Source organism: Ambystoma mexicanum, chromosome 10, assembly GCF_040938575.1.
Source record: "Ambystoma mexicanum isolate Mex_15411 chromosome 10, UKY_AmexF1_1, whole genome shotgun sequence".
In the NCBI taxonomy this organism is placed as follows: domain Eukaryota; kingdom Metazoa; phylum Chordata; class Amphibia; order Caudata; family Ambystomatidae; genus Ambystoma; species Ambystoma mexicanum.
This window is the reverse complement of record NC_090932.1, coordinates 740,737,503-740,765,249: the sequence shown is the minus strand read 5'-3', so window position 1 is coordinate 740,765,249 and position 27,747 is coordinate 740,737,503. Positions and strand designations below refer to the sequence as shown.

Sequence of the window (27,747 nt, the reverse complement as noted above, 5' to 3'; positions counted from 1 at the left end):
TCTGCAATGCTCTGTAGTGCAGAGGTCCTGGGAATATCGCCTGAATTGATGATGACAGACGGCCTACCAATCTCACTATTTCCCTCAACGAGATCTCCTGCTTTGTCATCATACTCTTGATCTCTTTCTTTATTGAATTCACCTTCTCCAATGGCAGTTTCAGAAAACCTTGTGTTGTCTCTAAACTGAAGCCTAGGAATTCCATTTCCTTCACTGGCTCTAATTCCGACTTCTCCCAGTTTATCAAAAACCCCAGTTGTTGTAACAAAACAGTAGTTATCCGAACCTGTTCTACTAAAATCTCCCTGTCCTGACACATCAGGCAGATATCGTCCAGATAAATGATCATCCTGATCCCCTGCTCTCTCAGATATCTTACCACAGGTTTCAACAGCTTGGTGAAACACCATGGAGCTGACGCCAGTCCAAACGGAAGACATTTGAACTCCCACTTCTGTCCTTTGCATATAAACTGTAATAGCCTCCTCTGTACTCTTTGAATCGGAATCGTTAAGTATGCATCTCTGAGGTCTATCCTTGCCAACCAATCTCACTTCTGGAGGACATCTCTTAAAAGATGAATCCCTTTTATCTTGAAGAGCCTGTACGCTAGAAAATAATTCAATCCTTTCAGATTTATCACCGGTCTTACCTTGTTTTTCCTTTTCACTAAAAACAGATTGCTTACGAAACCTCCCAGAACTTCTCAGGCTGGACCTATTGCGTTCTTTACCCTGAGTAACTTCTACCTCTCTGTCTAGAAGCTCCTTGTCTTGCTTGCTGAACCTTGTTTGCCTCGGCAACATCCCTTGATATGGTTCTTGCCAGAACTCCAACTGAAAACCTTGCACAGTCTGTCTCAACCACGCATCTGAGGACAACTCTTCCCATTTTTCTACATACAACTCCACTCTCCCTCCTACTGGAGGAATACTCACATCCATCTTTTCTACTGTTCTTACGTCTCTCACCTGAATTACTCTGGTGCTGTTGTCTATTATTGCTTCTCTAACCTCTACCCCTGCCTCTTCTCCTTGAAGGGAAAAAATGGTTGGATCTTCGATCTTCTTGTTTCCAATTAGATCTGTCTCTATAGGAGCCTCTATACTGGCCACGGCTGGACGAGCGGTCCTTTCCTTCTCCAGCCCTATCAAAACCTCTTCGGCCAAATATTTTCTTCAAGGAGGATTGAGCTCTGTCCATAGACACATATGTGCTGGCAAACGTAGCTATGTTCTTAATAAACAGGTCCCCAAACAGCTTGCCCTTCGCTGCCATCACCTGTTCTGATGTCGCCATTTCACCAAGCCTGGTGTCTAATTTCATTAAAATGGACCTCCTCTCAGTGGCCAGCGCTGTATTAGCGTTACCCAACAAGCAGAGGGTCCTCTGTGCCTAACCAGCTACAATGTCCGGATCCATGGGCTCCTTCTTAGCTTTTGCCTCTTCCGCCAGCTGCCAGATTTTTGTAATCGGCCCCAACATGTCCAACACTTTACCTTGACAGGACCTCCAGGACCTGTCAATGCCCCTCTTCACGTCCCTGCCATATCTGCCCAGGAACGTGAGGATCCTGTCATCAATCTCCGGGGTCTCAGCTACCCCGTCCGGAACCCTCGCTCTCTGGCATTCTGCCTTTAGTTTGCTTCTTTCTTGCCTACTCAACGGTGCCCTCAACCGTCTCCTGATGTATTCCGCAATCTTTTCCAGAGGATCCCACTCATTGGACCTTGGATGCACCAGGTCGTCTGGGTCAAACTCATCTTTCAGTGGGTCCTCCTCTTCCCTCCTGCCTCTTTTTCTTTTAGGCTCCCATTCATCCTCATCTGGGGAGGTCTGCGGTTCTGATGTACTGAATTCCTCAGATCTTGAACTGCTTCTGCAGTAATCGTCATCAGACTCGCTTGAGCTTGTGACTTGTCTCTCACGAGACCTCGCCTTCCTTTTCCCCGCTCTAGATCTGCGAGGTGAACCCAGGGGGGTCTGGACGCTACGGTCCCTGCAGGTTTTATTCTTACTTCCCCCTTTTTTCCTGTGCGTCTTGCCTTGCGACAAAGCAGCCAGGTCCCTTAATATGCCCCTCTCACTACGGGGCCTCTCGGCACTTTCCATTCTTTGAACTCCTTCGCTCATGCGCAAGCCGCTTACGTGAGGACCCTCTGATCCTTCTGAGTAATCACTCATCTTTTTGGCAGTGCCTTATAAATGTATCTGCAGTTTACTTGGGCTGCCCCCGTCACAATATACTTCACTGTAGCTTGGCGATTCTCAATGTATGTTAGCAGTTTTCCTTGGGACTGAGCCCGTCAATGAGATATTTAATAATCTCTTTAAAGTCTCCTCCCCAGCAGGTAGAACAATGAGGGGTCTAATGAACTTTACCTGGGCTGGGCCCGTTCTTTATGGCATCAGTGTCTATATCAGCCTGCGGTGCCACATTCAACCACCAGCTCGCTCGCAGCTCATCCAGTAGAGCTTCTCGCCCTTTTCTCCAAGATACACCAGTAGAATCCTGCTGTTCAATAGATTCCTCGGATCGTTAATCTGATCCTTTTCCTCACGCACACTAACTGATGCTCCTCTCTAACACTCCAAGTTCCCAACGGCGCCGGAACCCAAAGAGTCCTGTCGCGCCGTTGCAAATTTCCGTTACTTTAGTGCCTCCTAAGGAGGCGAAATGACACCGGAACAAGAGTCCCGTCGCGTCCCCTCTTTGCGGATATGCTCCACCAATTACTCCTAACGGGCCACGTGCCTTATGCGCCGTAGCCACGCGTGCGTGCAGGAACCTACTAAGCCAAACCTTAATCATTCACATAAACAACATCAGCATAAAGATAAAATTAAGCACTTATCTCGGCTGCTCCAGCAGCAAAGAAAGAGGAAGGACTATGGGGGAAGTTAGTGTTATAGAGGACAGGAGAAGTGTAATTGGATGATGAAGTCACCTGATTGGAACAACATATGAAAAACGTACTACAGATGCAATGGTTTTGTTGGTTATTTGTTTTTCATGTTTATTGATTAAATTGCTGCTCGAGTAAGTAAAGAGAAGTCAGACCATAATCTGAGCCTCCGAGTCTTGACATAGAATTTATTTTCTGTGGCGCAGAACCTGACTAATGCAAACTTGTTCAACTAGGAATCTAGACACCATTCAAGAGTTTGATCAGATCTCATCCTGGCTCTGCAATCCTCGTCCTTCCAAACTAGACAGAAGCCATGACCATTCGTGTCACGTTCACTACCCAAGGCGCAATGAATAGCTGTTGAAACAGATTTTATTTGTGGTGTCTTTATAGGGATATCTCTGGGATAGAGCAGGTTATACCTAACTAGTGACCAAGTGAGGATGGCCATTTGATGGCAGTAACGTGCAGTTACAGCAGCAATCATTGTTTCTTCTTACATAGGAATAGCTCCATAATTTAAGGAAGATTATGTCTACAGACCGTGAGAAAGATTGAAAGCGAGTATTGTGGCGAAGTGCCCCGAATGTGCCTGGGATAGTGGATGTAAAGATATGCTGTAAAATAGCAATTTAAGTATTTGCTTACTTGTGTGTTTATTGGATGCGCTGGATAGATTACCTCTAAAAAAACTGTCTTTTGGAAACGCAGCAGAAAGAGGCATTGTAGAGACAATAGTGAAGCTATTCTGAATGATTTATAATGTTCCAAAGGCTGTGCAATAATTTTCTTTATATTCGACATGAAATCTTCTCAGTGTCTGTTTATATGTAGTGCTGCTTGTGAACTCCTTGGGCAGCTCGGCCCTGCGATTTGCAGCCATTCTAGATACTGTAGCTGTGCTGTACAGGAGAAGAACCCTGGCTCTAAAGTGTAACGCAGCCAGTCCCTGCATATCAGCAGAGAATAAACATGCATTAAAGTAAAGCACAAGAGAAAGAAAACCCAGCTGATTGGGTGCACGCACACCAGAAAGTAAAATCCTCATAGGATGCTTGCACTAAGAAGCAAAAGAGAGCAATCTGATCAGATCCATACACACCAGAAAGAAAACAGGAAGATCGAATGCATGCAGTAGGATTGGATCCATTAGCACCTGGGCGGAAAAAGAGATTCAGATTAAACTCTATTCTTCCTTACACCAATCAGAAAGCCCACACTACATAAGCATATTTTATGCAGTTTTATGCAGTTGGGTTTGCCAACTTGCATCCAAAACTAAAAATGCCTCTGCAAAATGGTCGAGTTCGACTTCTTGTCATGTGATTTGTTTTTTTTTTAAAAAGTTATTTATATAGCGCTGCAGCCCGCAGGCATCAGAGCGCTTTCCATATAGACAGGGAACATGGTGACGGGACAACAAATAGGTGTGGGTGGATCAGTTTAAAGTGCTCAATTTAGTGGGTGATTATTTGAATAGAAAAGTTTTCAGTTTCTTTTTAAAGCATTGCAGGTTTGATTCGGTTCTTAAGGACTCGGGTAGGGTGTTCCATTTTGCTATTGCTTTGGTTGGGAGAGCCCTACCTAAGCCGTTAGGTTTTTTAGATGGCTTGGCCTGTAAGAGTCCTTTGTTCATGGATCTGAGGTTTCAAATTGGTTCATATCTCTTGAATTGTTTTTGGAGGTATATTGGGCCATTTTAATTTTTGGAGCGCTGAACCAACATCAGGGATTTGAATGTAATTCGTTCATCTATGGCTAGCCAATGCAGGTCCCTCCTTTCTCCTGTGATGTGGTCCCTTTTAGTTTTGCTGGTGATGGTTCTAACCGCGTTGTTTTGAATCACCTAGCACTGATTTATGCATTTTTTACTGGCTCCCAGAATTAATGCATTTCTATAATCTATTCTTGAGAGAATGGTGGCTCTAGCTATGGTTGTGCTGTTTTGCTTATTTAATAGGGGTTTGATTTTCCTCAGGAATTTTTGGTAGTATTGGCAATTTCTTTTTAAGTATCCTACCTGGGCTTCGGCTCCAAGTGATGCTTGCATGTAGATTCCTAGTGTTTTAACTTTTTCTGCCACCATTATTGGTGTTCCCTTGATGTTGAACGTAGCGTAATCTGGATTGAGTTTTTTTCTGGCATGAGGTGAGCCAAAGATCCTGAGCTCAGTTTTGGTGCCATTGAGCACATCCAGTTAGCCTTCATCCAGTCTTTGATGGTGGTGTAAATGAGTGTTCGTTTTTTGCTGTTTTGGTTATAATCTCCACTGAGTTCGAACACTGTGTGTCGTTAGCAAAGTTTGTAAAAAAATATGCCAAGTTGGGTTAGCAATGTGCATAGGCACCGTAGGTACAAATTAACAGTGGGGAGAAGCTGGCTCCTCGTGGGGCGCCACAATCCACAGGTTTAGTTGTTGATGCGTGATTTCCCCAAATTATTTTGGATTGTCTGTCTTGGAGGAAAGAAGATATCCAGTCAATAGCTCCCTGGGAGCAGTTTCCAATACGGTCTAGGGCCTCTCGGAGCTTCTGGTGATCTAACAAGTCGAAGGCTGCCAAGAGGTCCAATAAAATCAGTAAGCCTGCTTTTCCTTTGTCCAGGAGTCCTAGCATTTCTGTCTGTAGGTCCAACAGAGCGGATTTAGTGTTGTGCGCTTTTCTGAATCCTGACTGCTGTGGATGGAGGAGATTATTACTGTCTACGTACTCTTGTAGTTGTTCTGTAGCGATTTTGTCCAGTATTTTCAGTAAGAAATTACAGTTGGTAATGGGTCGAAGATTAGATGGGTCCTGTTGATTTAATTCTGTTTTTGTGCAGGGGTGAGACTGTCACTGTTTTTATTGTCGTTGGTGCATTGTGGTCTCTAAAGGAGGCGTTGACCATTCGTGTGAGGAATGGGATGAATATCTCTGGGTTATCGAGTATCAGTTTCTGTGGTAGTACGTTTTCTGTACACGATGTGCAGTTTGTTTTGGAAAAAGTTTTCCTCATGATATCCGTAGTTAGTGGTGTGAAATGAAATTTCGGGTTGTGAGTCTTTTGGGTTTCTTCGCTAATGTGGTTGGGTTGGGGTGAGCTAGTTGTCTTACACATTGTTATAGTCTCCCTAACCTGAGAATTTTGTTTTGAAAGGCTGTTTGTACATTTTCGCAGTCTGTCTTGGTGGGTTGAAATGATGGGGAATGAGCTTTGAGTTTCTCTATAGATTTCAAAATTTGGAAGAGTTTGCCTGTGGAATTTGTGGCCGAGTCAATTTGTTCGTTATATTGTTTTTTTTTTTTAGTATAGTCAGATTTTTCTTGTATTTGGTATCTGCGTTCTTCCAGTGGGTTTTATTTGCTTCAGTGGGGTCTTTTAACCATTTCCTTTCAAGTTTTCTTTTTTCTTGTTTGAGCGCAATGGATTCTTCATTGAACCATTTTTGGTGGTTTGCATTGGGCCTGACCTGTTTGTCTTTTACCGGAGCATAAGTATTTAAGAGTTCCTGAAAGTGGTTGTTATAACTTTGTATGATCTTGTCACAGGAGTCACTATCAGTCGTAGTGCTCATGATGTGCTCAATTCCTTGAGTGAGTATAGCGGTGGTTTTTTTCTTTAGGTTCCTCCCTTGAATTTTATTTGGGGTGTTTATAGGTTTATCAATGTTATGCTTTGGTGTGAGTATGACTTCAAATTTGTAGTGGTTGGACCAAATACATGGGTAGGTTACTGGAGTTGTTGTCTCTGTCTCAATATTGTGGTCACATGACACTAAGCCAATATGAATACCCAAGATGGCTTCCACCAGGTCTAGGAAGCCTTTGGTCTTGAATGGAAAGGAGAGCTTTGTTTTTTGCTTCAGGGCCCTCAGGTGGCAGTGTTTATCTGAACACAGAGAAACTTCATACCAGGAATACACACATAGTATACACATCACTCATAGAGGTGTACACAGAGTAAGGTCTGAGTGGGCAAGGCCCAATCCAAATCTTGAAATGCCCACAAAGTGGGCATATACAGATTTCATCCTGCAGACTGATCAGCAGGGGTCACTCTCCAGCTCCTGTGCTCTGTGCATGTCAGGAACCAAAGGGCTCTCGCTGCTTCCTGGTTCCGGTCTGCGGAGAGCTTTTTAGCCAGAGTCCTATGGAGCAGCAGAGGAGGTGGCAGTGAGACCGGAGGAAAACATCAGATAAGGGTATAAAAAAGTGTTTTTTTGATGTATGCTTGTGTGATGTGTGAAAGGATTGTATGTATGAATGTAAGGTTGCATGGGCGTTTTTAAGTGTGTGAATCTATGTATGTATGCAAGTGCATGCATATGAATTAATGCAGTGTGAATAGCATATAGGGTAGCAATCGCGTGCGTAAATGCAATGTTAATGTTCTTGGGGGCTCGTGTGAATAACCAATAAGCTGTATGGATACAAGAAAGGTGGGTTAATGTGTAGGAATGTGTGCATGTGTATCTGTGTTTGGGTGTGTATCTCTGTGTGTGGGTGTGTATCTGTGTGTGTATATGTCTCTCTATATCTCTGTGTCTGTGTGTATATCTGTGTGTGTATCTGTGTTTTTATAGATCTCTGTGTCTATGTCTGTGTATAGCTCTGTGTATGTGGGTGCCTATCAGTTTGTTTGTATATCTGTGTGTTTGTGTATATTTTTGTATAACTGTGTTTGTGTATATCTGTGCATGTGTATATCTGTATGTGCTTATCTCTGTGTTTGTGTGTGTGTGTATCTGTATATCGCATTGTATATGTGTATCTCTGTGGTTATCTTTGTGTGTATATGTTTGCGTGTGTACATTTCTGTGTGTGTACATCTCTGTGTATGTGTATATCTTTGCCGGGTACCCTCAGAGTCTCACAGGGTACCAGGCCCCTCCATGATCCATGACCAGTCTTCCTGCTCTGCCTCGGGCCTACTATGCACTTAAGGGCTGTAACAGTAACTCCTACTGCTTCCTGGCTTACATGCACTTACCCAGTGCCACACTGCCCTGGCTGCACTGTCCACTTCCCTCTCCCCTGCACTTCCCCCTCTCCCTTTCCCCTGTACTTTTGTTATCGCACTTGCACGATCCGAATGACACAAGACCTAGTAGGACGTTACAGTCATCAACAATGAAAACAGACTACAGCTTTCAGTAGCACTCTGCGACCCGGTCAGGGCAGCAGAAAAGGTATGGTTCTTTTTTTTTAAATTATTTAAAAAAATATATATATACTTTAGCACCCGTGTAGGAAGCTACATGGGTGCTAATGGCAATATGTCCCTCGGCAGCAGCCCAACCCTTTCGGTAACGACAAAGCCACCCTCATTAAGGGACCCTCGTAGCGGTCGTGCCCTTAACTTGGCCGGCGGGCCGTTACCTACAGGGTTGGCCTACCGCCCCAGGGCATATTTCCTCAGTATAATCATATGAAGACAATGCCTGGCGTTTGAGAGCCAAAAGTGAAATCTACCGATATAATTCATTATCTGCTGTGTGAAAGCTTTTGTTCTTTTTGACAGTATAAGACAGAACAATCTTGGTAATTGTTGGAAAACCTGACGTAAAGTACGATGCAGTTGCAATACATTTTAATGACAACAATGTTATTATACTGTGTAGACTAAGATATAAGGTTGGTGCTCGGATCAGGCATCGGGAATCGGAGATCTAAATGCATAAGATAAAGGTGCTGTGGGTTCAGGGAACTAGGGTTCATATAACATGTTTTCTAGCTCACTGTGAACATACAGAGAACTGTAAATACTACTGATAACCTATTTAAAGAGTAATGCAGTAGTTGGAGATTGACGTTACAGGTAAATGTATTCTTTTAGTGGGGCCATAACAGGTTTTGTGTAGGTTTTCTGGAAGCAACACACATCTTTCTGATTTTAAATCTTCGTTTAAGAAGACTGATGTCTGTGATAAATCACCATGGCAATGCCTGGCAAACATGAAGAAATATATTCTGCCTCCTGCACCTGCATACTTTAAATGGTTCAGCTGTGAAATAATAAAGATCCAACAACTATGTTCACTATATCTTTTTCACGTTTTTGCACAGCCGATGCCCAGACAGTTCTTAGAAAGATACTACAAACACGGGGTCAAATTTCTCACCATATTTCCAGATGCAACGGCGCAACTATTGTATCCTTTTTTGCGTTGGCAAGAACCAAATATCCAGCCAAATAGTGTAATGAATAAACTGTACTTTCTGTTTATTGTGTTAAAACAAAACGTGTCGCCCGTCAACAGCCTGCAAACATAAATGGCAAATGTGCAAACATTATTTATATATTGAATTCCATGATGCATAACGTTTTTAAAGTAACCGTGCCGTAGTTGTTACCAGCCTTGAATTATCAGCAAATATTCATGTTCCACATTCTGAAAACGTAAGTGAATGTTTCACTGAAACTCCTATGTGCTTCACGGACACAGGATTAGGGTAGGTTACAAGGAACTGATGGACAATAAAATACAGAATAATTATGTGGAGTGGGCACCACCTTAAATTTCATTTCTATTGATAAACTCAATTCTTAATTGTTTTTTGGTGCTAGGCACCATCAGTGCACATGAATGGTAATCAGAACTTTAAAAAGAGAGAGACCAAGCAAATCATCCTCGGTGCTGCATGCACCTTATTATTAAACACTACATACGTGCCAATAGAAAGTACATAAACAGTAGAAAACTTACATTTAGAATGCAATTATGTTTCCAACATATTCTTTAACCATTGCATTATCTTATATTATCAGCAAGCTGACACTAATTGGTCAATGCATTTTGGACCTTCAGATTCATTCAACAGGCAATGGCTGGTTAGAAGATGTGTGCCAGGAGGTAGAACGGTTGCCATTAACTGGCAACCATCCTGCTGTGTCCTGCCTTAATGGCTTGATCCAACAATACACAATACATTATCTAATTGATACTAAAGGCCTTGTGTATGTGTTGTTTGACTCATTGTCTAGTTAGATTATCTAGTCTTTGCAGTTTTTACAAACAACAACCTGTCCACCTGGCTCGTCTTCTAACCAGGGGTGGACTGGCCTACGAGGAATTCTGAGATGTCGTGGTGGCCTCTGCACTGTGGGCCTCTTTTGTGTGGTTACCTATTTTTTTCCCAAATTTTGTTGTGTCAGAACCCCCACAAACCCTTCTGGGCTTGTTCACATGGTGTAATATGGGACCACTTTGGAAAATACTCCAGGGCCACATTTGTTTCCCAGTCAAACTCTATCCAGACATTAACCTGATGAAGGACACTGAAGGTCCTAAATTCACTGGTCAATTAGTGCTTGCTTGCTGATAATTGAAGATGATGCAACCATTCAAGAAAGTGATGAAAACATAAAACTGCATTTGATGTAACTGTTGTCTACTGTTGATGTACTTTTTATTGGAAATTATATAGTGTTTACTACTAGGATGCAGGCAGCACAGAGGATGATTTATGTATCTCTCTTTTTCCAACTGTGGCGGCCAAGATTGGGTTCTGTTGTTGTTGACATCTCACTTGTGACCTTGTGATGCAGCCTTGCAGGGACATTGGGCCTCATTACGAGGTGGGCGGTAAGGGATTACCGGCACCGGTAAGGGCACCGGTTCCGGTAATCCCTTACCGCCCTACTATGAGGTCCCTTAGCAGGTCCCTTCCTTAACGCCTGGTTTTACCAGTCGTTATGGAAGGGACTTCAGAGCTAATAACGGTACCGCAATTTGCGGTACCGTTTTTAGCCCCTTCCCCCTCCCCATTGAGCCCTATGGGGGCTGAAATGGGAATGGGGAATGGCTTTTTCAATGGGGATTTACTAGTCCCGCAAAGGTCGGAATAGACCGGTAAGTCCCCATTGAACGGGACTGGACACGGTACCGGTATTGGAGGTTCTAGCGCCATGAACACCTCCAACCTCGTAATGAGGCCGATTGTGTTGTATTATGGATAAGAAGCATTTGCAGAAACCCTACTGTTTTCTCCCATATATGGTGCTAATTCTATATTTGTAGAGTATAAATGGAAGAGAAGGTCTGACGTGTCATCTGCCCAAGGGATCTGGGGGTTTTGGGCGTATCCCAAACAACAACAAACAACAACAAACAACAACAACAAACAGCCAACACATAGATCGCAACAACAGCATGCGAGGGCCCGCTTCGATCCTGGTTGCACAACCAAGCTCAGCGCACACTGAAAACCGACTTGAAGCTGCCAACAGTACACCACTTCTCACTTTCCTACGCCCTCTTCACCCACTAACCCACCCCGTCCACTTTTTGTTTACAGATCCACCTGAGCGCCTGGACACCATCTCCATTGGTGACGGTGCGCTATACAAATACCTTTAACATGAACATATCCGGGGTGCTGCATGCAGTGGGAAGATCAGAGGCCTAAATGTATAAGAGAGAGCCTAATGTAGTATACCATAGCATGGCATAGCATAGCATCGCATAACAATCCTGCCACATCAAAACACAATAAAATACACAGGAACGAACCAACCTTCCTTCCTTCCTTCCTTCCTTCCTTCCTTCCTTCCTTCCTTCCTTCCTTCCTTCCTTCCTTCCTTCCTTCCTTCCTTCCTTCCTTCCTTCCTTCCTTCCTTCCTTCCTTCCTTCCTTCCTTCCTTCCTTCCTTCCTCCTCCTTCCATCCTTCCTTCCTTCCGTCCTTCTGTCATTCCTTCCCTTCACTTCCCTTCACTTCCCTTCTGTCCTTCCTTCCCTTCACTTCCCTTCAATTCCATTCCTTCCTTCCTTCCTTCCTTGCTTCCTTCCTTCCTTCCTTCCTTCCACCCTTCCTTCCCTTCTTGCCTTCCCTTCCCTTCCTTTTTTGCCTTCCTTCCCATCTTTATTTCCTTCCTCCTTTCCTTTTTTTCTTCTTTGCTTCTTTTCTTCTTTCCATCTCCCGTGGTTGTTGTAGATAATGTTAGGATGCTAAATTAGATGGATATCTGCTGGGGGGAAAAGCATCAGGCAGGAATAAAATATGACCATGGGAGGGGTCAGACATCAGTTGGCAAGAAACCAAGTGTCAAACAGTCTGGCAGCAATTATAGACGAGAACAGAGTTGCAACATACCTCCATCCTGTCACTTGCTCTTTAAATACCCAGCCGAGCCTAGTGGCACTGAAGTAAGATTGTGCTGCAGATCAGCCACTTTCCGACAGAACATCAATCCACAGAAATATTCACCTAAAGGGAAAACAATGCATTGTATGACAAGCAACTTGGAACACGGTTGAACACGCATCCTCCCTCTATAGTAAAACCTTGATCGAGGGCCCTAACGCCAGTTGATTCCATTAACTGTGAAACAACTCTGCAGCTCCAAAGCTCTGTCTTCCATCCCACAGCGCTATGCTGGTTCGAAGGGACTGTGTCGCCAAGATGAAGCAGTCATAGCAAACCACCACCATTCTACCGCAATGCCCTAGGATGCAATGAGGATCTTGCTAGTACTTGGAGCTATGCTGGCTGCTACTCACGCATGCTTGGCAATTTGACTATAGAAGGTCTATTCTGCCATACTCTAGTTTTTCTGCTCCAGGCAAATATCTGATATTGAGGATGATGGAAGGAGCCACACACCATAGGTTACAGGAGGAGTGGTATTTGTTCAATGTTTTTCACCTGGATGCACTTTGTAAAGAATTCAAACCTGAGTGTGATGAGAACCAAACCGAAGTAAAAAAAACACGCATGTCCCACAGTGCAAAACATATATATAAGAAGGACCTACACAGTCTAATTAGTGTCAGTGTCAACGCAAGTTCTAGACAGCCTCACCAGTGGAAATATTTATAAATGCAATATTTATAAATGCATTATATAAAGAATAAAAAAGGACATTTTATGCAATGTAATAAATGTTCTTATTTCAGTAGAAGAATGAAGAAACGGCAATGGTGAAAATAGATAACCCCAAGGACCCAATATCCACATATCAATTAGCTCCTTGGTGGGATCAGTGGTGCAGAGAAGATACACGGGAAAGGGCTAGTCTAAGGGCAAGGGGAAGAGATTAAGCATGGTGAGTAAAAAAGTAACCTTAACAGTAGAACAGTAAGGGATCAGCATGGACAGGAAGGGAAAAAAGTGTCAACTGTTAATCTGCAAGAGTGCAATTGCCTCCTCTAAGGCAGAGGGGTGGTATGATTAGGGCAATTTGGAGGTTCTGGTGAAAAAAGGGGTACAAGGTCCATTTCGTAAGAAAGGTTTTACATTCATGGTCTAAGTTAAGAGTCTTTCCTCAACACAGTGAAGATTTAAAATCTAACATGCTTCTTTTTGCCTGAGACTGGGATTTCTGTCAGTCCCACATGGAGTCGGTAAGACCCTCTCTAAGCCACTTCTTGGTATCTGTAAAGACTGGAGGGGGGTTATCTGTACTCCTGGCTTCTATATGGCAGAGTAGAAGCACAGAGCACCCCAGCCAAGATTCTCTATTCGGTAGCTATGGGCGAGCAATCAAGGCTTAAGCTCTCAGGAGGTGATGCAGGATAGTTCTTAAGTACAGTGTAGTCTGCAAGCCCTCCACAAAGGAATGTCCACACACTATGGGCCTCATTACGAGTTTGGAGGCAGCCATGCCCTTAATAAGGGCATGGCTGCCTCCAAACTTAGGTCTGGGTTCCCTGAATGGGGAAATACCGGGCCATTCTGACTTTTGAAGGCCCTGTATTTCCTCCTTCAAGGAACCCGGACCTTCCCATTCTCATTCGAGCCCCCATAGGGCTCAATGGAAATGGGGAGGCAGCTAACAAAGGGCCTGTTAATAATGGTCCCGTTGTTAGCTCCCTGGTCCCCTCGCGGGACCTGCAATGGACGTCTGGTCTGACCAGACATCCAGAGCGGGTCCCGTGAGGGAACTTCGTAATAGGGCGCAATGGGATTAACGGCGCCAGCACCATTACCGGCGCCGTTAAACCCATTCCGCCCGCCTCGTAATGAGTCCCTATGTTAGTGATAACACAGTTCTTTATATAAATAGGGTTCAAGTTATATACACACACACATTAATGCACTTTGTGCTCAGGCAATATTATAATGATAAAGTAGCAGCCAGCATAGCTCCAAGTACTAGCAAGATCCTCATTCCATCCTAGGGCATTGCGGTAGAATGGTGGTGGTTTGCTATGACTGCTTCATCTTGGCGACACAGTCCCTTCGAACCAGCATAGCGCCCTGGGATGGAAGACAGAGCTTGGGAGCTGCACAGTTGTTTCACAGTTAATGGAATCAACTGGCGTTAGGGCCCTCGATCAAGGTTTTACTATAGAGGGAGGATGCGTGTTCAACCCTGTTCTAAGTTGCCTGTGATACAAATTATTTTCCCTTTAGGTGAATATTTCTGTGGATTGATGTTCTGTCGGAAAGTGGCTGATCTGCAACACCATTTTTTTCTGGTTAGTATACGTAGCTAATATATTACTCTTGGACCAAGCTCAAATGGGTCTGTAGAGACGCTTGGATGCCCTTCAAAGGTATACACAAATTACCGAATTTCAAATGAATAAAATACATTAACAAAACTAATGAGATTGACCAACTCTAGGAAGAAATAGGCTTTAGTTGATGTATTGAAAATGCACACCTTGAACATATTAATAATTTTGTATACTTTCCGGTTTTTGGCAACACAATTAAAACAGCAAGGTCAGCGCTTTTTTTGAGCCAAAGTGGACACCTAATCTTCAAAAATCAAGACTATAAATAGTACATTTGGAAGATTTTCCCTATTGACACTAATTAAATTTCATAAGGCAAAGGTAAAGGTAAACTGAGTCTGTATATGCCGTGATTCGTGTTTGTAGAGCTCTCAGAGTACAGGCAGTTAGAACTGTGTCATCATATGCCAACCCAGGGAGAAAAGCATTCCCTATTTTTGGCTCATCTGCATGAGTCTATAGCAAAACTTTGTGAAGCCCATTGATATAAAGGAGAAACAGAGGAGCCAATACACACCCTTGTCGTATGCCCAAGCTCACTGAAATAAATAGGGTACAATGACCTTTATCCCCACATTCTTACACAGGCTTTAGTTTCCTGGTGGAGGATGATAAGTACACCTTCAAGATTTCAGGAGGACAATTTAGTGCCCTGAGCACGCCCTGCATTTTTGCTCTATTCACTTTATCAAAAGCAATGCTCAGGTCCATAAAGGCCATGTCAATCAGGCTACCCCTTTAGATATATAGAATGGGCCACAATCGTATATAAATTCAGGTCCTGTTCCCAGGCCCGGACAGACTCCTAGCTGGGTGTTGGATAGAATAGAATTGCTATTGACCCAGTGTTCCAGTCTGCTTAAAAGGGATCTTCCAAATATTTTGAAGACTGAGTCAAACAGTGAAATCGGTCGATATGCTGAAAGGTTGGCTCAGTTTCCTTTTTTATAGATTGGCTGGATAAAGGCTAATCACCAGGATTGTGGGGCTCCATTCTGATCGAGTCATTAAATCCCATATTTAGGATAAGGGCCGCTAGGCCTATTGATTGCAAAAATGATCTGCCTGTATTCCTTTCGGGCCAGGGCATTGCTTTGGTCGCTGTTTCCAGTTTGCATCACCAATTTCCTTAATGTTGAATTCTAGACAGGGCAGTTATTTTGGTCACTCCTCCACCTAGCACCATCCTTTAAAGCTCTATCGCTAGTGTCTTGCTGAGTCAAATTTTATGTAACACAATATAATCATGAAAAGTGGTCAACCCAAAAATGGTCAGGAACACTAGTTGCCAGGCCACTAGCAATATGATGATGAGTCGGGCCACTTGTTACCAGCTCCCAAACATTATTTGTGTTCTTTTCAGCAGCTGCATCTAAGTGCGTTTTCTGGTAGGTCCTATCGAGATCTTTTTTCCTGTCATTTGGAGCTCTCTTATAGTGACCGCTTGCCATAGTGATATTGCATCTTGGGGTAGTAGGGTTCTTTAGGAGGGCTATCAATATACCTTTTGCAATGGTGCATTCTCCATTGAACCATATCCAAGCTAATAGGCTAGTTCAAGTTTAATAAGTACCATAGAACACCTTGGAGACGGAGAGCAAATCAGCAAAATGAGTTAACACCAAAGGATCAACCATTTATCTGCAGAGAATTCACTATCTTGTGCTGTGTCAGGGGCATGTTGAGTGATGTCCATTTTAACTTTTGTGGTTCATGTTCTCCTTGACTAGCCTCACATGTGGATAGATATTTGAGGACTTTGTCTCTGTTTGACAATTAACTTTCAGTGCAATTGGGCAATAGTCGCTCAGGAGATCTTCTACAACAAAGAAATCCTCTAGCAGTAATCAGTGAGCTACCAGGAAGAAAAGTAATCGATGGATGAGTTACCTTGCTGCCCCCTAAACATACATTTCCTCGGAACATCATTGATTAGGTGACCATTGGTCGACCTCTTTCCTCATTCATACAACCAATGAAAGAGTTTTAGCCCGTTTGCACACATACAGGGATCAACCGTACATGGATTCACAATACCCCTCAAAGTATCTTCATTGGTATAAAAAAGGGTAGAAGGAGGCCCATTGCCAATTTGTAGATCATAATCTCCCCCCATTATTAACATGCTTTGAGGAAATCTATATTGTAATAAAAAGTTGTCCAGGATACCTTTCAACATTATCAGACAGCTTGGGCCTTCAAATTTGGAAGGGCTATTATAAAAATGTGCTATTATCAATGGATCACCAAAGTCCGCCTTTAGAGTTATTAGCAGCAAAAAGTTCACTAATGGGTCTAGCATGACAGGTTTGCATTCTAGTACTGTTTTAGTTAATATAGCCATACCCCCAATGTTGCGCCTCTAGCTCGTTTTTTTGGGCCTTGACTTTTAAAACAGCGTAGCCATCCAAAACCAGATCAGAGTTGGCCCAAGACTTTTTTTTAGTAAGATTGACATGCAGCAGAAACTCAACCCTTTAAGACAGGCTTCATAGCCCAGACACCCTGTGCACTATTAGGATGGGGCATACACCTTAAAGATGCATATGTGTGCCATATCTTCTTAGCGCCATAACCCAAGTGCTAACCCACGTGTCATATCCAGCACGTGTAAAGACAGAGGCCCAAACTTGCCATCCGTTCGTGAGTTCTCTAGCTTAGCTAGGAACAAGGAAATGGTAAGCTTCCTGCCTCAAGCAGGCCGGCACAAAAGGTCAGTTGGCAGCTTTTAGCATTGCACAGTTAATTCTAATCAGATGCACTCAAACTACAGGAAATCCATGTTGCTGTTAATAAATATTTAGCCCCAGCACACCAGGAGAATACAAAGGCATGGAGGGCCAGCAGACTTGCTTGCTCATTGAAGCCGTAGGGGCTAGGGAGGAACGGAGAAGAGAGGAGACAGATATCCGGGTCCGAGACAGATCCTGTCAAAATCAGACGCAGAAATTTGCTTTGAGACAGACTCCTCTCTAAACATGAGTGACCAAATGGATTTTCCCTGTGTGCATGGAGACTAGAGGCGTGTAGTGCATAGTAGCTTAGCAAGAGATATGTTACTGATGCTTTTAAACTAAACATCACGTGTTCTATTATTTACACATTCAACATGGTCTTTGTTTATATGGTACTTTTGTTAATAGGTGTGATGATATGATATGTTATGTTATATCTACTTTCTCTTTAGCTAGTTTAATGAGGCTAAGAACCCTCAGAAGATAGGGCATCATATTAAATGCATTCAAATGATATCTCATTTGTCACTGTACATTTCAGTGCAATGAGTCAGAATGGTGTCTCTGATTAAGTCCAAGAACCTGAATGTGTATGTTTAATCATGTTGATAAGCACATGAGCCTAGGCCTGCCTGTCGTTTAGCACTGAGAGATGGCCTAGGGTGTTTTTGACATGAATGACTGACGATAAGGGGTCTATTGCTACAGCCTCGAAAGAGGTGGAGATAAGAGGCTTGTGGTCATGCCTATCATAGGCAATCACAACAGGTGCCCCCCCTCGTAGATGGGACTCCTTAGAGATGACAATAGTGTTGCTAATAATAACCCCATGCCCCAGTCACGATAAACAGACCGGCAAAAATATTTTTTCTAAAAAATGTATTTTAATAATAACGAGGTCTGGCGGGTACCGAAGATGGCCCATCAGGAAATCAATATTTCTATCCATTTGCAGGACTGATGTGCATGATTGGCTCAGGCTATGACACTGTGAGGGACCAAATGTAAACTTTACAGTAGCAAATGCGCAATCAGGAGGTCTGCCCGCCGAATCATTATTCACTTACTTGAAAACCCCAGCCAACAAGGTAAACAATATATATGCTACTCTCCTGATAAGGGGAGACGTAAATGCCCTCCAATATCGCTCATATTAGTTTCCTGAATTGGCTTTAACACATATAAATCATGTCAACTGGACCGGTGGTAATCTAGTTTATCCACAGGCACGGGCCATTAGCCACGCCCAACCTGTCACTAGAATTCTTAATCCATTTTCATCCAAATTGCAGAGGCCCCTTTTTACAAGCAGACTATCAACTCCTGGCTGCACATTTTGACACTTATGTGACCTTGCATTACAATATGCTGTGCAGCATGGCACAGTGCCTGCCCAGCAGCCACAAGGGCAGACGGACACAGGAGGAGTGCAGCTACAGACACTGACAATTATATTAGGGTCATGCCCTTCCAAAAATTAGGACATACCCAAGTGGAATAGTGACGGAAATGGTCTTGAATCCGACGCATTCACCTCCAGCTCAGAGCTGGAGGTGAATGCCCCGGAACATGGGACTGGGTGCAGCGGTAAATGCGGCGGTAATACCCTTACTGCCGCATTTTACCGCTCCGCTGAACTCATGATGAGGCCCACTGGGAACACAGGGTGCTGCTGCAGCCATGAACTTAGGCTTGTTCATAGCATCCAATAATTAGCAAATGGTTGAGAGCATAATTTTACCTTTATCAAAAGGAAAGTCTGCAAGATTAGAAGTTCATAGAAAATTGTCCCAATTGAATGAGCAAGAAAAAAGGGAGAAATTTGTGGACATAGTGACTGCTACTTATCAGTCATTAGGCAGAGATCACATAGGCAAGAGACCTGCAGATAAACAAAAAAGTATGTCCCAGCAGGAAAAGGATTTGAAGAATAGCAGTCCACCCAATTGACTGTATTCTGTCTCTTTATGTGAGCAAATCTCTCCACCAGCACACTAGGCTCAGTGTGTGATATACTTCAAATATTTAGCAAATAAATATTGTATGTTTGCTAAATCAAAAAATGCATTTCATTCATATGTCATGTTGTCATGAAAAACCTACTCAACTTGATGATCTAAAACATAATCACAATTTTATTAAGATAATTTAACAAATAATTTCAAGAGACCTGCAGAGGCACAGATAAAGACTAACAAGGAAAGTAAGCCAGACAAGGAGACACACCATCAAGGGAGACCCTCAAGAGGAAGGGGATCTTTTCAAGGGAAAAGGGGTGGTAGAACACACAGACAACAGCTTCCCCCGATAGAGGAAGAAAAATACCCAGAACATGAATCAAAGAGTGAGAAAGCTAGAGAAGAAAGGGACACCCCTAAGTGGCAAGGTACTCACATGGGAAGACGACTTTGGGGTAACCAAGGGGGCAGTGCCATTTTAGATCAACAGGCTGTGATTTCACAGACAGAAAACCAATGGGAAGTCCACAGAAATATGGTACTGATGAGGGCTCATCTCATTCCGCCAGACCATTCTAAAGCTGGGGGGAAAGCGGGGAAGGTTGAGAAAAAACAAACAGCGGCCCTTCAAGTTTAGCAACATGATATGATATGATCTGATATGGCATTTATAACCCGCCTATACACAAGTGTTTCATGGCGTGGCGCGCCAAGGGAGGGGGAACAGAGGGAAGACAGAGACATTGATCCTAAGTGTCATTCAGATTGTGCAAGTGAAGAGGAAGGGGGAGGAGAAGAAGTGCAGAGTGGGAGGCGTGGTGAGGACAGTGCAGTACAAGGGGTAATAGAATAAATAAAACCATAAGAGGAGTAGGGCCAGCTGGTTGCAAGTGCAAGCATAAGTGCAGACATCAGGTGTCAAGTGCTGGTGGGGGACTGTAAGGATACAGAAACAGTCCCGAAGTGCAGGGGTTGCCAGGGAGGCAGTGCGGGTGTGTAACTGGCTGGGGAGGGACCTGGGCCCGAGATCAGAGGGTGGCCAGGTTACCAGTACAGTTTCAGCCAGGAATTCAGCAGCGGAGAAGAGGAGAGAAAGCAGAAGCAAAGAGGAAGGTTTTGAGGTGCTTCCGGAACCAGAGATGGTTCTCCTCAAGTTTCATGGAGGCAGGGAGGCTGTTCCAGAGGGAGGCCCCAGCCGAAGAAAGAGATCTGCCGCCAACTCATTGCTTGGAGAAGCAACTGACCCTGAGGGAGTTGGAGGCGGGTGAGCGAAGATCTCGAGAAGGAAGATATTTAGGAAGAGAGAGTTGAAGGTATTGAGGCCGCAGGCCCCAGAAGGCCTTGTGGACAATGCAGAGAGTTTTGAACTTAATCCTCGCAGCCACTGGGAGCCAGTGCAGAGATTTCAGCCCTGGAGAGATACAATCCCTGGGCTTGAGGCCAAGGACAAGTCTTGCAGTCCTGTTCTGGATGAGCTGCAGAGGGCGGAGAGTAGAAGCAGGCAGATTTAGAAAGAGGCTGTTGCATTAATCCGGCCTAGAGAGCACCAGAGCTATGCAGACAGTGAGCTTCTGGGGGAAGGAGAGGAAAGGAAGAATACCTTTGAGGAGGTGCAGCTGGTAATGGGACTTCTTAGAGACGTCAGAGATGTGATGAGAGAAGGAGAGTGTGAAGTCGAAGATGACCCCAAGGTTTTTAGCTTCGCAGGTGGGAGCAGGAAGAGGGCCAAGAGAGGCTGGCCAGAGAGTGACAGGAAAGGAGGGAGCGGGTGTGCAGATGAGGAGAATCTCAGTCTTACTGGCATTAAGGCAGAGATCATTTTCTGCACACCACTCCTGGATAGCAGACAGACAGTCAGAGATGAGAGACGGAGAAGAGGTGGCTGAAGGAAGCATGAAAATGAGGTGAGTGTCATCCGCATAGTACTGAAGTTGGGGCAGAGAGCAGCAATGCGGTGGGCAAGAAGTGCCAGGTATTGGTTGAACAGTCAGAGAGAGAGGTTAGACCCCAGTGGGAGACCACAAGTAGAGATGAAGATGGAAGAGAGGAAAGATCCAAGCTGGACCTGGGATGGTCGGTCAGAGAGGAAGGAAGTCAGCCACGCCAGGGCCTGACCAGTGATACCCAGGTTACCACAGAGACGTTTGAGCAGGATGGCATGGTTGACCGTGTCAAAGGCAGACGAGAGATCAAGTAAGATGAGGACACAGGGGGTGTTGGAATCAAGGTTTGACGGATGTTCAGGAGAGCAGTTTCTGTGCTTCTGGCAGCTCCAAAGCCAGACAGATGGTCATGAAGACAACCAACAGTGTGAAGAATAAGTTGGGAGATGGCCAGCTTTTCCAGGAGTTTGCCAAGGAATGGAGTGATGGAGATTGGGCGATAGTCAGCCGGGCAGGACGGGTCGGCAGAGGGTTTCCTAAGAAGAGGGTTCATAAGGGAGTGCTTCAGGGGGAAGGGAAGACTCCAGTGGCGAACAAGTGGTTGCACAAATCAGCCAAGGCAGGAGCCAGGGAGTCAATGTGATCCTTGATGGCTTTGGAGTAACAGGGGTGAACCTGTTTTGATGAGACTTTCATAGATCAGACTTGTCTAGAAACCTCGTCTGGGGAGAAAAGGGTAAAGGCAGAGATGGAGGGAGGTAAGGTGTCCAAAAAAGGGCCAGAGGAAAGGGGAGAGGAAGAAAGAGAGAGGACAGGATGTCCTGAGTTTTAGAGATGAAGTGAGAAGCCAGAGCCATGCAGAGGGCCTTGTTGGACAGGAGAGGTAGAGACTGCAGCAGGATTGGCCAGTTCCTTGCAGATTTTAAAGAGTTTGGCTGAGTTGTTAGATGCCCTACAGACACGGGCTTGGATATGGGCTCACTTCTTAGTGCGGACAGAGAGCCAGTATTACCGTTGGAGCAGGCAGCAGGCCAGTTTGTCAGAGGATGTACCAGAGGCACGCCAATTCCGCTCGGCCACCCCGCACTTGCGTTTGAGGGTGACGAGGTCAGAGTCGTACCAGGAATTGCACTTGGCTTTGGGCTTCAAGCAGATCCTCATGACAGGGGCAAGAACATCGAGAGTATCAGATACTCTATATCGAGAGTATCAGATATAGCAGAGTGGAGCATGGAAAGGGCTATGTCAGGGTGGAAGTCAGCCAAAGGGGGAAGAGGAGGTGAGAAAGTGGCAGCGAAAGCCTCAACTGACACACGCTTCATGGGTCGGATAACTGAGAATGTGGGCGGCAGTGCTGGAATCGGCTTAGCCTAGGGGGAAGAAAGAGTGAGCTGGGAGGAAAGGAGAAAGTGATCGCTCCAGGAGAGAGGAGTGGTGAGAGGGATAGAAAGGGGAAGGTCTGAGAAGATCAGAATATCCAGAGTGTGCCCTGCAGAGTGAGTCAGGCTAGAGGGGAGAATAGAGAGTGAGAGGGAGTCACAGAGGTCACGAAAGAGTCCAGAGGAAGGACAGGAAGCATCCAGGTGGATGTTAAAGTCTCCAAGAAGGATTAGTTGAGTGGTCGAGACCAGGAGGGAAGAGGACAGGTCCGCCCATTCCGAGAGGAAGGAGAGGATTTGACCAGGTGGCCGATAGATAGTAGCCACTGTAAGGGATTGGCTTTGAGAGAGAGAGAGCCTGCAGACGAGGCGTTCAAAAGAGGAGTAGGCCTGTGTAGGAATGACAGAGGCAACAATCCACTCGGGGAAGATCAGGGCTACACCCCTCCGGAACAGTTGGATCTGTGCGTGGAGAGGATCTTGTAGCCGTCAGAGAGACCGCCATCTCCCCCACCCCACCCCCCACGGCGAATGAGGAGCTTAGCACCTCTGTCCCCAGCGCATCCGCTCCCAATCTGCGACAGGCTGCCATGGAAAGGAAGAAAGGACTACATGTAGTTCCTTCTCTCCTTTCCATGGTGGCCATTTTTGTTTTGTTTACCTTTTTCCTATGTTTTAAATGACCGACATGGAAAGGGAGAAGGGACTATACATAGTCCCTTCTCCCTTTCCATGGTGGCTATTGTGTTTGTTTACCTTTTTTTTTATTATTTTCAATGGAGCCATGAAAAGTGATAACAGACTTTGTTTTCTCTTCCACGGCAGCCAATTATTAATTACATTTTTTTCTTCTTCCTTTGCGAAACACCAGAGCATTTCACAAAGGAAGAAAGAATCTTTTAGTACTAATAGCAATAATCCCCTCGCCAGGGGCATTACTGAGTCAGGTAATGCCATGGGGCCTTTGTTAAGGCCCTTGATAGATTATTGCTTAAATAGTGGATTCTTGCACTAGGTTCACCTGGATGATTCCTCAGAAGAGAGCAGACTTCAAATCAGTCATACAGGCACTGAGGGGTGTAATAGCCATGAAAGAAACTCAAATGTTTCATGCTGGTAATGGTTCAGCTTTCGTAGGGCGGACCCTGAGAAAGGCTTCAGAGACTTGGGGATCAGAGCTGCACTTTTCTCATCCCTGTCTTCCTGAGACTAATGGGATTATTGAAAGGGCCAACCAGTCCATAAAGAACTGCCTGAATAAATGCATCCTTTCAATGGGGGTAACTGGGTAGACCTTGTGCCTCTAGTGATCAGAAGTTTAAATAATTTACCATGCCAGTCTTTATACAGCGATAACACTCCATTTGAACTGCTGTTTGGAAGAAAAATGTTGATGCCTGACCTGCAAACTCTCCCCAGCCCCTTCTCTAGGCAAGAGCAACTGCTGGCAACAACGCTGCTGAGGGAATCCCTCCACGTGGAAGCTGCGGAGGCCAGTCCTGAGGCCACCCTCAAAGCAGGAAACAGGGTCCTGGAGAAGATCCATGATAAGACTCTGTTTGGCCCTTCCTATTGACCAGCAGTACAAGTAATCAGACTGAAAGGTTCCAGAACTGCTGTCCTGCGTGCAATACCAACCAAGAGGGGCACCAGACAAGTTTTTGTGGACCACCTGAAACCTGCTTCAGATGGTCACGGCAATGTTTCCATGCAATCATCCTCTTTCAGTTGAGGAGCCTGAAGAAGAAGAAGAGATGGAGATGCGACAGATGATGATGATTGACATCCAAGATGATGCAGAATATGCCACACTTGACTACAACTCCACAATTCAGGGAAGTACTGCGGGCCTGCCAATTTGGAAGCAGAAAGCCTTTTTGGTTGCTAAAGCAATGAAAGAATTCTTTTGGACAGACTTTCAGAAACTGTGCTACATAATACTTGCAGTATATTTCCTTCTGCTCTGGCCAAGCCTCAATGTGTTTCTCATCTCACTGAATTCAGGGCACTTTTTGAGCAAGGTTTCCACACGACCTGTAAGCAAAGAAGTTATTCAAAAGCCTTTAAGTTCTTCATACACATTAGAGAATAGAGAGCTTCAGGAGCCGGGCACTCCAGCTTCAATAAAAGAATTTCCTCTAAGCATGGGTCACGTGTGAATGCCATCGTTCAAGACTTTTAATGGCCCACCCAAGCAGCTGCAAGTTCACACTTTTTCTGTGATTGATGAATCCAGAGTGTTTGCACCCAGTAATCCTGTGTACAGAACATATAAGGAACTGTTAAGAACTAAGCACGAGACATTTGCGCAAAATGCTTTTTGTGATGCTTTTGATGATATTGAGGACCTCCTTTAGATGGGGCCAGTCCCATGTGTTTATGTGAGATATTACAATGCCTTTTTGTTTGTTAAACAGGAGCCCAGTCTGTGGCCGAAGTACACTTTCTGGGAACACTGGGCTCTGCCTTTCCAAACTGATAGTCTGGAATTCAAAGCACAGTTCCCATATATTTCACTGAAGCCATACCAAGCAGGGTATTGCAAGTTTGAAAATCAGAATAAGTTCCCTGCAGAGCCAGATAATGCACAGCACATGTACATTGCAGATTCAGTCGTTTTTGCCAGAGAATACTTCGCAAAACTGTCCCTCTGTGGTCCACTTGGGGTCAGCAAATATGGCAAATGAAAGGTGTTCACAGACCAGTTGCAGTAATAATAACTGGAGCTTCTCCCCAGAGTGAACGAGGGAAGAAGATGAGTTCTGGAGTGCTTCATATAGAGAAGAAAAGGAATGCAGTGGCACCAAACATTTTACATATGCATCGGGGGTCTTGTGTTATGGGCTGTTCAACCAAATTAATGCAGTAAAAGAAAAGCAGGAAATAGCATGGGCCCATATCGGGCTTGGTATTCCTATAGCACTTCCGTGACACAAGCTATATCAATAGGTAATGTGGGAAACCTGAAGGTTTCTCTCTGAATAGTCCCGGGGGATCTGCCATCCAGGTGGCCAGAACAAGGCCATCGCTATGGGGGTGAGCCAGTGAGGGAGGATCACCTGGATGGTGGGTCCTTGGGGAGTGGAAGCAGGACACTGACGGGTGTGATGCGGTATCCCCTTGTTCTAACACCTTTTCCCCAGCATACCACGTAGGATACTCAGAAACACTACCCCCGCCCCTTTTCCGACATGAACACTTTTGCACATTATGAAAGACAACGGACTAACACCAGAGCCGTTTACAAGCTGGTAAGATAGCTCATCAGGTTGAGCGCTCGCTGCTGCGATCTGAGTGTGATCTGCAGGTCGCAGGTTCGAATCCCGACAAGCCTTTCATCGTTCCGAGGTCGATAAATGAGTACCAATTTCGGTTGGGTGATATTGTATGTAAATATGTGCTCTGTAAAGCGCTGTGGATAAAGGCGCTATATAAATAACACATCATTATCATTACCTGACATGTCCCAATACAAGGGTCAGGCAAAGTCAGGCAATTGACCAGAATCACACACACCTGATGGCCCTTTCCCTTCCTCATAGGGATAAAAGGTGGAGCACGAGAGAACAATACGAGCAAGGCAGACCACACGACGAGAGAGCTATCCATGCACGGCAGTTCAAGAGGAGGAGAAAGGCAACGAGAACCGAAGGGGTGACAAGGAGAGAAACAACCTTGCCCTTTCCGACCCAGACCCGCAAAGCCTCTGTGGAAGGAAACATAAGACCACAAACAATAGCCAGAGTGCGTTGCAGCAGATGTCAACGGTACACAGAGCATGCCTACACTGATAAGCAGGACAGAGAGAGCCACTTGCTACCATGGGACCGTTCATGACTCCAGATACAAACAGATAAAGTCACGTGGTGAGTCGAGGGGAGAACCGATAAGAAACCGAACTGTGTTGAATGAAAGGCGTAAAGAGGAACATTTCAAAAAAGTACAAAGAACTGTGAACATTGAGGGAAAACCAGCTGCAGAAGGGTCCGGCACCATGTGGGTGTTGATTCGAGAGACTCTGGTTGATCCCGCGTTTGTTGAACTACCGATACCAGAAGGCCCTAGGAGAGCCGCAAGGAAAAGGTCAAGGTGGTCATACAGGGGTCTAGCAAAACCCCCTGTACAGTCGAACTTCTTTGACCTGCATGTAATTGGAAAGCTAAGGGAAGTGAATCCTGCATAGTGAATTAAAGAGAAAGAACTGTGTGAAATGAAAGAATTGGCAAGAGTGAACCCGACAGAGGGATGCCAATACAAAGGGCTGAAGCCTGAAGTCCCAATGAACAGTGTGTTGACGAAAGTGAACTCGGCAGAGGGGTGTCCACAGTGAACCGTTTAAAAAGACATTAAGACTTGTGAATGTCACAAGTAATATTGTAATGAAAAGCCGTAGTGAACCCGATTGCGGAAGGCTGAGATTTGAGAGGGGTCTGAGCCCGGCAGAGGGGGACCCAGGGGTAAAAACTCATCACCCAACTTACATGTGGAAAGGAACTTTTGTTTATTATTTCAAACACATCAGGTTCTCGAGGCAAGAGACTTTTTATAGAAAAGAGGCTTAACCACTGACGATCCTGATATCTGAGAGTGGAATTGTTATCTCGTGCTGGGAAAGCTCGAGCGTGTGCTGTGCTCAGGAGTCCCGTCATGTCCTATGCTCAAAACGTGGGCAAGGGAGACCCCCGGCTACTACATCCTGACTTATCATTTGTGAACACTTCTTTCTTTGTTGTGAACATTATCCCACACTCTTTTTATATTTAGTATAAGGTTTGGCAATTGTTACGCTCACCTGGTATCCACAGGGACGCAACCCAGCCAGGTTACTCGCTGGTATGCTTCTCAGCTTTGCCCTGGTGTGGTCTGCGGGGAGGGTTCTGCCTTGTGGTAGAATTAGGCGTGCTCTCCGTCCTGCCTTCTTTGCAGGGGCGCGTTGTCTTTCATGGGCGAGTGCGGTCCAGTTACTTCACTGACGCCGGCCCGTTTGATATTGTTCAGGTAGGTCTTATTGCTGTTCTTTAGTTTTGTTGCTATCCTGCATACCTTTCTTTGTTTAAAATGTCTCTTTTTTTCTCCCTTAGGTATGCGGAGCTTCAGCGCGGCAAACTGGCTTGGTTGAGCCCCGCTGGTAAATGATGGCGCATTAAGAGCACTATGATGCGGTAAGTAAGCGCTATGCGCAGCGCTGCGAAGTCTTGCCTTTGCTGACCTGTGTTTTCCTTCCTTATAGGTCACTGTGTTCTTCAGCACGAGTGGAATGTCCAGAGTGGTGCCAGCCGAGAAGCGACCAGCCAGGTAAGCCCTTTGAGCAGTTTGTAATTTGTAAATGTCTCTACAGCTTTCTTTAAAGTTGCCTCTATCTTCCTCTTTCAGGTCGTTCTGTCCGGGAGGCGTGCAGATTCGAGGAAGCTGTTCTGAGTAGCTGCGAGTGTTTAAAGATGA

The 27,747-nt window shown here is 44.9% G+C and overlaps 1 protein-coding gene across 2 annotated transcripts in view; it reads left to right on the top strand.

Annotated features, from left to right (window-relative positions):
- ERICH6 (glutamate rich 6) overlaps positions 1 to 27,747 on the top strand; it is a 701,982-nt gene that overhangs the window by 492,664 nt on the left and 181,571 nt on the right. For both annotated transcript variants that reach the window (XM_069618380.1, XM_069618381.1), the window contains exon 10: positions 8,954 to 9,039. In XM_069618380.1, coding sequence (XP_069474481.1) covers positions 8,954 to 9,039 — 86 coding nt within the window. The remainder of the gene's footprint in view (positions 1 to 8,953; positions 9,040 to 27,747) is intronic.